This window comes from Chrysochloris asiatica, unplaced genomic scaffold, assembly GCF_000296735.1.
Source record: "Chrysochloris asiatica unplaced genomic scaffold, ChrAsi1.0 scaffold00116, whole genome shotgun sequence".
NCBI lineage: Eukaryota > Metazoa > Chordata > Mammalia > Afrosoricida > Chrysochloridae > Chrysochloris > Chrysochloris asiatica.
In genome coordinates, this window is record NW_006408634.1 from 9,191,477 (window position 1) to 9,202,344 (window position 10,868).

Here is a 10,868-nt window from a genome sequence, read left to right on the forward strand (position 1 = left end):
TTGAATAGTTTCCAATGCTCTATCTATCTTACTTGATTGTTCCTGTAGCGCTTTCCTGACTTATTTTTCTCAACTCCATTGTAAAGTGTTTTGATACATTTTATAATCATTTTTCTGAATTCCTTCTCAGACATTTCCAAAGCCTGCCCATCTTCCATTATGGAGTGTAGGTCTACCTTCAGATCATTTGTCTCGGTCACTTTATCTCATTTCTGGACACGTGCTGATATGGTCATCTGCTTCTGCTTTTTGGGCATCAGTAGTTAGCTGTGGCCTTAATACTTAAATGGGTGTTGTGTTTTGGGATGTTTTTTATGCTTTCTGATTGCCTCTAGGTAGATGTGATCAAGAGATGGGCTTTCCTTTTCACTCTTCTTCTTGAGAAATTTCAAAATGCCACTGCTGGTCGTTATGACATAATTCAGGATTTAATTTTCAGCCTGTTTCCTTTTTAGTCTGCCTGTCCCACTCCACAACCCCTATTCTGGCCTTTTTCCTAGTGATAAACAATTCAGGGTTCAGCTGTGGCCATTTTGTGCTACCATTTGGTTTTAAGTGGAAACTGTCTCTTTAAATTTTGAGGAGATTTGTGTGTATGCATACATAATAGAACTGTCCAGGGGTAGGGTGACCACTCACTCTGAAACCCCCTTCTAGTCACCAGAATGGAGGTGCACAGCCAGCGAGAGACCAAAGAATGTCCTTTATCTCCGTGGTTCTGTCAGGTGTCCATGAATGCTCTGATCCTTACCCCACTCGGTCTCGCCCAAGATGGCCACTCAGAGCAGCTGAGCACCTTAGATTAGAAAGCATTGGGTTTGTTGCTTCTGCTACAAATTCCACTGGCTGTAAGCCTTCCAGCTTTCTAAATATTCCTTTATATGTGGTTCAGAGTTCTGGGACCATCCCCTAAGCCTGCTTGGTCCAGTATTCTGTGTAATTGCTAATGGCGGAGCTCCTCACTGCACTTCTACCCTAGCCACCATCTTGTTTGTTCCTGGACTTGTTTTTTTGGTTTCTGGTTTTTATACCTGTGGCTATAAAACCCATTTGGGAATGGGTTTTCTTTGTTATACGAATGAGGTCATATTAGACTAGGGTGTGTCTTAAGTAGATCCATTTTGAAGATACAAAAGGAGCGTACTAAATGGAAGCTCAGACGGCAGTAGATCCACAGCACACCACAAGATCATCAAGGAACCAAGCTACTGCTTAGAAACTGGAAAAAGACAAGGTCCTTCTCCCAGAGCCCACAGAGACAGCCTTCCCCTGGAGACAGCACCCTGAATTCCACATCCTTGCCCCTAAACTTTGAGACGATACCTTTCTGTTTGTTAAAACCACCCCAACCATTTGTGGTACCTGTGTTATAGGAGCACTAGAAAACTAGGGGACTTCATCTGTGTGGCTTTTCTGCGCTTTTATATCTCAAAAGACATTGACTCAGGACCCACCCTACACTAGTATGGCCACATTAATGTAACAAAGAAACACTATTCCCAGGTGGGTTTATGACCACAGTCTTAGTGGTCAGGGATCACAGCACATTTTTGGGGGGTACACAATTCAATTCATCCCAGAGACTGTGGTCAGGAGAGGACTCTGAGTTTGTACAATAGCCCCTGACCCCATCCAAGCTAGAAACATGAGCGAATGCCAAGTCGTTTTATCAGATATCAAGTTCAGCAGATATGAGTTTAAATTCTGCCTTTGTCATTGAGTGCCATTGTCCTTGAACAATTTCATCTCTTGGCTGCTGCTGTTGTTAAGTGATGTCCAGTCGATTCTGACTTGACAGGGTTTCTAAGGAGCAGCTGGTGGGTTTGAACTGTTGACCTTGTGGCTCAAAGTGCTGATCATACAGCGCCACACCAAGAGTGCAATTCCATCTCTTAGAGACATTACTTTTTTCTTCTGGATGCTGTGAGAATTCTGTGAGATGATAACAGACATTAAGTATTTGGCCCAATGCCTGTATTAATTAATTATAGTAGAAATGTTGTTAAGTGCCTTCAAGTCATTTCTGACTCATAGTGACCCAGAATAGAGTTTCCAAGGACCAGCTGGTGAGCTTGAACCACTGACCTTGCAGTCTTGTGTTTATCCTACAGCGCCACACCAGGACTCCACAGTAGTACAGTTAAGCTTTTTCTGAGTCTTTACTATGTGCCCAGGGTACTCTACTACTGTACCACCTAGTCACCAAGTCAATTCTAACTGAGAGTGACCCTGCAGGACAGAATAGAACTGCCCACAGGGTTTCCAAGCTTGTAATCTTTACAGAAACAGACTGCCACATCCTTCTTCTGGGGAGCGGCTGGTGGATTCCAACCACAGACCTTACATTGAGAAGGCAAGGGCTTAATCACTGCGCACCAAAGCGTTATCTCTTCTACTTCACACGTAGGATCTAGTCCCATCCTCACAAGCACCACATGATGTAAGAACTCTTATACTCATCTCTCAGAGGAGGAAACGGAAGCAAAGAGAAGTGAAGGCACTTGTCCAAGCAAAACACAGCTGAAATGTACTGTGAGGACTTGTACCTCACACCATACATACACACAGAGGGATCCAGTCCAGATGAATTACAAATCTGAGTATGAAAGTTTGTCAAAAAAACTTGAGACTAACTTTATGAATTCAGAATAGGCAAAGATTTCTTAAAAGAAGTCAAAAGAGTGCTAACCAGCTTATATTTAAATGAAGACACCATTAAGAAAAGAAAAACAACTCAAGAGTGTGGGGAAAATAGTTTCAATGCATAAATCTACGAAGGACTCAAATCCAGGATCTACAAAGATCTCCTATATATCAAGAAGAAGTCCCGGTGTGGCACTGTGGGTTAATGCGCCAGACTGCAGAGCCATTTCAACTCTAAGATCAGTGGTTCAAGCTCACCAGTTGCTCCTCGGAAACCCTAAACAGGATCACTATAGGTTGGAACCAACTCAACAGCACTTAACAACAACAACAACAATACATCAAGAAAGGTTAGCAACCCAAGAGACAAATGGAGTAAGACTTACACAGACAATTCAAAAAAGAGGGTCTCACAATGGTTAATAAGTACATGAAAACGTAAAGTTCTTAATCACAGGGCAATCCCTAATGCAAACTGATACGCTATGCCACTCCTCACCCATGAGAAAAGCTAAAATGAAAAAGATTAACAATGTCATGAGGTGGTGACAATAGGGAATACACCTCTGCTTCCTTAACATAACACCACTGTGCAAAACTGTTTGGTTGGGGGACCAGCAAGAGAGAAGAGCAGAGTGCGGGACCCTTTCCAGAGAAGCAGTGACGCCAGAGATGGAGGCAGAGATGATGACATGGAGAGACTGGAACAGCTGGGGATTCTGGACTCAGGTAGGGAGAAGGTCTGTGTGCTGACAGCCGGGGGGCAGGCTTGCAGGGTGTACCCTATGGCTCTTTGATGATGCATGGAGGAGACTATAATCATTGCAATGACACGAAATACGATAGGATGAATGTAAAGCTAATGTTCTCCCAAGTAAACTATCACTTAATTCACAATAAAAACTTAAAAAGAAAACTGTTTGGTGGTATCTCCTGAGGTACAGTCAGAACGCTCCTTAGATGGCCAGACTGCCTCTCTCATACTTTGAACGTATTATCAAGAGGGAGCAATCCCTAGAGAAGGGCATCATGTTTGGTAGAGGGTCAACAAAAAAGAGGAAGACCCCCAACAAGATGGATTAGCACAGTGGCAGCAGCAGTAGACTCAAGCGTAGCCAAGATTGTGAGGTTGGCACAAGACTATGCAGTGTTTTCTTCTGTTGTGCATAAGGTCATTATGAGTCAGAACCAACTTGATGACACCTAACAACTGAAGTTAAGACCCTAAGTGGTGCAAACATTAAGTGCTCAGCTACTAATCAGAGGGTTGGCAGTTCAAATCTACCCAGAGGTACCGCAGAGGAAAGGTCTAGCAATGTACTTCTGAGAGCTCACCGCCACTGAACATGCAATGGAGCACAGTTGTATGATGAAGCACACTGGGTCACCAGGAGTCAGAATCCACTTCATGGCAACCGGTTTGGTTTGCTAAAGCAAAATATATACGCAAGTCTGATGGCCCAGCAAATACACTCCTGGATATTTACACGAGATACATAACAGAAATACGAGGGGGCTTCAAAAAGTTTGTGGGAAAATGTCATTATCTTTTCATTCCATTTTTTTTCACAAAGGACACCAAATGGCACGTACTAGAATGTTCATACTGCGCCGTTCACCCAAAACCAAACCCAACCTACTGCTGTCGAGTTTGACTTAGGGATCCTATGGGACAGAGCAAAAACTGCTCGTTAGGGTTTCCAGACGATCCTCTTTATGGAAGCAGACTGCCTCATCTTTCTCCCAAGGTGCGGTTGGAGACTTTGAACCTCTGACCTTTTCATTAACACTTCAACAGTTAACCTACTGTGCCACAGGGCTCCTATAGTGGGTCAGGAGATCTTCCCCTTAATCACTCTGGGTTATAAAAAGACCCAAACAGACACCAACGCACACAGGAGGAAACCAGACAAAATTTGCTTGAGGGCTGTCTACAAGCAAAGGAACGGCAAGGACTGACATTAACACAGCCAAGATCTTGCTTTGGACTTTGAGCCTCCAGAACTGTGAGAAAATTCTTTTCTGTTCCTTAAAGCCACCCATGGGTGGTAGTTTGTTCTGTTGGCAGTAACAACTGCCTTAGTTCTCAGGCCTGCTGTAACAGAAGGCCCGCCCCCCGCGGGTGGCTTTCACATACCGCAATGTCATCTCTCACGGTTTAGAAGGCTGGAAGTCTGAAGTCAGGGTGCCTGTTCTAGGGGAAGGCTAGCAGTTGGTTCTGAGGAAAGATCCTTGTCACTTTGAGTTTCTGTTCCTGGGCCATCTTCATATGACCTGGTACCTCTCTTCCCTCAGATCTGTTTGTTCATTTGGCTGCTTGCTCAATCTGTTCTTTTTCTATCTCAAAAGAGATTGAACTAAATTACACCCTATGTTAACACTGTCCCACGGACAATGGGGAGGTACAGCCAGAATAGTCCTTAGCAGTGAGGAGAGCACGGCTTTGTCTGATGTATTTTGGACATGTGCTCAGAAGGGACCAGTGCCTGGAGAACAATATTATGCTTGGTAAAGGAGAGGGTCAGAAAAAAGGAGGAAGACCAAGGAGACAGATTGACACAGTGGCTGCAACAATGAGCTCAAAGAGCCAAGACTTGAGAATGGTGCAGGACCAGGCCATACATGGGGTCATCAACTGGAGCCAACTGGACGGCACCTAACAACGGTTCAAACCCACCAGCCGCTACGTGCAAGGAAAATGAGGCTGTACAGATTTAGTCTCAGACAACCCTACGGAGCAGTTCCTCTCTGTCCTATCGGGTCACTGTGAGTCAGAATGGACATGATGGCAGTGGGTTTAACAACAGGGCTTATGTTTTTTGGGAAGGACACGATTCAATCCCTAACAGTCACAGAAACACCAACATCACACTGGGAAAAGGGGACCCTGCATGCCCCCCTTACCTTTGAGCCATACTGGCTGAGGCTCTCAAAGCCAACTCGCTTGGCCAGTGAGATGCAGGCGATCCGCCGTGGCTGGGTGCAAGCCACGTGACTGAAGCCAGCAGCCAGCAGGTACTGGGGCACCTGAGTGGACTTGCCACAGCCCGTGTCACCTGCCACCACCACCACCTGGTGTCCCTCCAGTGTCTGCAGGATCCGCTTCCCGTACTGAGCAATGGGCAGTGCCGCCCGCTCCCGCTGCAGTTTGGCCAGGCGCCCAAAGGCCTGCTTCTGGCCAAAGTCCAGGTAGTGCAGCAGGGCCCAGCGGAACTCAGACACACTTTTTGGGGGCAGACGTTGGCCCCGCTCCCGAGATCTCCGCATGTCGGGGCTGAGGACAGAGAGGTTGATGCGGTAACGTGGATCATAAGTGCGGGGCAGGTCGGCCAGGGCTGGGATGCTGTGTTTGGGGGCCTCAGGGTCTTTCTCTTCCTTTCGGTCTGTCTTGAGATTCTGGAACCTCTGCAGGCGCTCAAAGAAGCTCCAGAACTTCTGGCACTCCTCGGAGCCCTGGCGGATATAATCATCATCACGAAAGTAGGCGTCTTCAAAGAGGCGACGTGTTTCTGGAAGATTCCAGTCCCATCTCTCTGGCTCCTCTTCCTCACGGAAAGTCCGATGGTGGTCTCGGTGACCCCTGCCCTCCCTGGTTCGGGGAGGAGGCATCTTGATAAGCACCAACGTGCCACAAATCTGGCCTCGGTTCTGATCACCAGGACCAAATGTTCTCACCCATGCTCCACCTCAGAGCTGGCAGCAAGCAGCCAGGGCCTGCAAGTATGAGCCAACTTTCCTCCTCGCTGATGGAGTGGGTCCACCGCAGGTGACAAAGTGGCCAGGGGTCTGGGTCAAAGTGGTGATGCACGGGGCAGCTCACAACTTCTGAAGTGATCACTGAATGCCTGGGGAGGGAGAATAGGAGTTCATTCATTTTTAGAAATATGTACTCAATGCCCACTTGAGCACTAGGCTGGGGAAAGGGGAAGACTGATGGATAAGATGGGCCACCCTGCATCCTCACACAGTACATGGTCAAATGAGAGATGTAGTCACCTGACCAACCAGACTGACAGGGCTGTAATGAAGGAAGCCCAGAGAGTCATGGGAGATCACAGGAAAGCCCTGATGGTGCTTGGGCAGCAGAGAAGGCACCCTGAAAGAGGGGATGTTTGATGTTTGTCCTAAGGAAAAATGAAGGTGGCCATGTGGCCAATCACCAAAAGAATGTTGTTACAGTAACATGACAAGAGATGTGGTACAGTGAGAAGAGTAAGACCAGGGCTCTTCACCTGGACACTGAGCTACAGGATACCTGGGAACCCTCTGAAATGAAACACAAAACTGGGTAAGTGCTGTGTTATGTACTGCAGTTGTGCTGGTAGAGTGGGTTAGGCATTGAGCTGCTATCCGCAAGGTCACAGGTTCAAACCCACTAGTCACTCTGATAAGACAAAGATGAGGCTGTCTGCTCGTGTAAATATTTAGTCTCGGAAATTCTGCTCACCCCTATGTCGTTAAGTGCCGTCGAGTTGGTTCCCACTCAAACTGTATAGGGTTTCTGAGGAGTGGCTGGTGAGCTTGAACTACTGACCTTGGGCTTCAACCTGACCTTGAAGTCGAGCACATTAATCCACGGCGCCACACCAGAACAAGTCAGAATGCATAATGGCTGTGGGATTTTTGGGTGTTGCTTATGTGATGTTTAAACCAGTCTGACATATCCCTTTTTCCCTGTTACCGGTAACAGTACCCACTTCTCCTTTGGAAGACAGCCCTTCCCTGATTCCACATGGCTCTGATGGCTTGAATGTAAGAGAAGCCCCTACTGATTGGGCAAGCAACAAAAGCCTGGTCAAAGAATCTTTGCTGTTGCCGGCTGTCATCAAGTTGGACCCCAAAACTCACGGCAACCCCATGTACAATAGAACACTGGGGTTCTGTGCCATCTCTGTGAATGGTTGACCACTGTGTTCTCTAGTTTCCATTTCCTCTTCCTCCTTTGTCTTAGTCTGTGATCACGCTCTGATGAAACCTGTTCAGAATCATAGCAACATGCAAACTTCTGATGATGAAGGGGTGTTGTCTGCACATGAGCACTGGCTGTGAAATTAACCCAGCTCTCACACACTGACAGTGAGGATTCTACCACTGAGCCACCACTATTCCTACTCTCCCCTTAGTGATTGGTGGGAAGAGTGGACACATGACCCAACCAGGACCAATCAAGGCTTGTCTCTGGGATTTATACTTGGATACTGAGAGAAGAGCTCTCATTTTATCTATTCTGGCTAGGCAGGATGTGATCAACCTGGAGCTGTCTGCAGTAGCTCTTGCACATAACAATCTTCCCTAAGAATCCATCCTGGAGAGACACTTGCACCTGGGCACAATGAGGCACGTTCATGGATGGTCACTGTGCTAATGGAGGGAGAGAAGCAGAGGACGAGGGAGAGGAGGAGAGCACTATCGTTCAGTGCTTCATGCTTGGTTCCCTCCAACCCTCTTCTCAGGAAAATATCTTCCACTCAAAAAGTGGCATATGGGCCCACCTGGAAGAGTCCTAATAAAGAGCACATCCTTTTATGTGTAATTTTCTGAAAGTCCAAGGAGTGATGATTTTAAAAGCTTTCCGAGTCTTCCTTGGGAAGGGCTTTGGAGTCAGGAAGAGCTGGGTCTGAATCTCAGCTTTGTCATTTACTGGGTGTGGGACCACCAGCAAATTATTTCGAGGCCATTTTCTTCCCCTTTAAAATGGGGACGACAGCCATCTCAAAAGGATCCCTGGTAGCACAGTGGATTATGAGTTGGCTGTTAACCACAAGGTCAGCAGTTCAAATCTACCAGTTGCTTGTGGGAGAAATACAAGGCTTTCGGATCTCATAATATTTAAACTCAGGCCACAATTCAACTTCACGATGGTACTAAAACCAAACCTACTGCCATCAATTCCAACTTACGGCAATCCCAGGGGCTAGCTAAAACGGCTCCACAGGGTTTTTTTGACTGCCATCTTTATGGAAGCCAATTGCCAAACTTTTCTTACATAGTGCTACTGGATGAGGTCAAATTGTCAACCTTTAGGTTAGCTGCTGATTGCAAACCATTTGCATCAAGCAGGAACCTATACTGCCTCCTATCTCTAAAGCATCATCATGAAGAGAGTTCAGAGTTAGGGTTTTATATGAGGGAGAACTTCCGGACTGGCCGAGTTGTTTCCCACGGACAGCCTGCCCGTCTGGAATGTGTACTGTTTACTTCTTGGTCCACACCTGGGTTGGGTATGGGGCTGCTTCAGGGGGAATTCCTGCTACTAAGAAGGAAGAGCCTTGGAGGGCAACTGACGATTCTCAGAAAGACAAGGGCAATGAAAATAAAAGCACTTCTCAGGCTGCAAGCCCAGCTGAGGATCCCTCAGCACCTCCAGGAGGAGTCTTTGGCTACTGTTTAGATCTTCTGGGTTTACTAGTTTCTCTTTAACCGTGCCTCTGACCATCTCTTGGTCTCTTACCCTACTTCTATTGAGCTTGTAATCTTGATGAGTTTTCTGTTTCCCTCTCTCTTCTGACTCTTCAGTTTCAGGTCTCGGTGTCTTGTGTTTTTCGGTCTAGATGGCCCACTACCCTCATCTCTCTTCCATTTCCTGGTCTGCTTTCCATCTCTATTCACCTTACGATTCTTTCCAACTCCAGTCCTAATTTTTAATCAATGACTTTTAAATCCAACTGTTTGTCTCTGTCTGTTTCTTCACATGACCCTCTCAAACCCTCTTCAGTTCTCCATTTGTCTATCTCATTTTCTGACTCTTCATTGCTAGTTCTTCAGTTCTAACTTTTCACTGTGGTCTCCTGATTCTCCTTCTCTCTCAAATTTCTCCATCTAATATTGTATCTCACTCAATTGTTTAAAGTCTTAATAACAACATTTAGTTCTTATGCATGCGTGATGTACTATTCTAAATCATACACACATCTACAGATCCTCTTCTCAAAACAACCCTAAGAAAAGTGCTATCATCACTCCCTACTTTACAGATGAGAACACTGAGCCACAAAGGGGTTAAATAAGCAGCAAGTCATAGAGCCAAAACCAACTGCCATGAGTCCACTCTGACTCATACTAATTCTATTGGACCAGGTAGCACTGTCCCACAGGGTTTCCAAGGCTGCCAACCTTTATGGTAATAGCCCCATCATTCTCCTGCAGAGTGACTTGATGGCTTCAAACAATAAACCTTTTTTGTTAACAGCCAAGCGCTTTAGCCACCACACCACCAGGACTCCTTAATGACATATCTAGGGGTTCAGGTTCCATTTACCTGACTTTCTCCATTTTTCTGCATTATCCCCATTGTCTGACTTTATTGTTCCATTTAAAAATTTGACATTACCTCTTCAGTGCATTTGATTTCTTCCCTTTCTCCGAAGTCACCATGTCTTCATGGCAGACCAGGAAATGGAAGAGAGATGAGGGTTGTGGGCCATGTCTCCCTTTTCCCATGCTCAAGCGGGTTCTCAGTTCTCTTTTTTCTGCAATTTTTCATTCCACTCACTCTATACTCTTACTGCTTGGCTTTCTCTCCAAGTCTACTTCCCTCAGCTGTTTTTTCTCTTCTCTCCATTTCTCCTCCCAGGTTCTTCCTATTTCACTATCTCCACCTAGCCACATCTCCCTGTTTTTCCCCATGATTTCGTCTCTATGTTCTCCATCGTAACTGTGATGCTTATTAAGTGCCATCCAGTCAGTTCCAACTCAGCAATTCTGTATAGGGTTTCCAAGGACTGGCTGGTGAGTCTGAGACACGGACCTTGCTGGTCAAACCGACCTTGAGGTTGAGTGCTTACTTGATAGCACCACACCAGGAATCCACCTATCATAAATGGGCTCCTTCATTTACCAAACAAACAAAAAACCACGGAAACACTGGCTATGGTTATGTATTTCAGAAGATGAGTGGAAAGTTCATGTTCAGAAGCTGACTGGGTTCCTTCGGGAATGAAAAAGAAGAGGTAAAACATCCGGCAGTTAAATAAAAAATTTGCAAGAGGGAACAATTTGTGGAAAGCAAATGTTATTAGGTGATTTAAGTTGATTTGCAACTCATATAGCAGAGTAGAAAATTGTCCCATAGGAATTTTGGCTATAATCTGAAGAATCCATAATCCATGCCCATGGAAACAACAGTTAAGAAAACAAACAATGTATTACATTGGATAAATCTGTAGTAAAAGACCTCTTTAAAGTGTTAAACAGCAAACATGTCACCTTGAGGTGTGCCTAACCTA

General features: G+C 45.7%; 1 protein-coding gene across 1 annotated transcript in view; it reads right to left on the reverse strand.

The window, feature by feature from the left end:
* The window catches only part of DHX34 (DEAH (Asp-Glu-Ala-His) box polypeptide 34), a 36,875-nt gene extending 30,623 nt beyond the window's left edge, over positions 1-6,252 (reverse strand). Inside the window, exon 1 of the mRNA XM_006868238.1 lies at positions 5,548-6,252. Coding sequence (XP_006868300.1) covers positions 5,548-6,252 — 705 coding nt within the window. The remainder of the gene's footprint in view (positions 1-5,547) is intronic.
* Between the last annotated feature and the right edge of the window lie 4,616 nt (positions 6,253-10,868).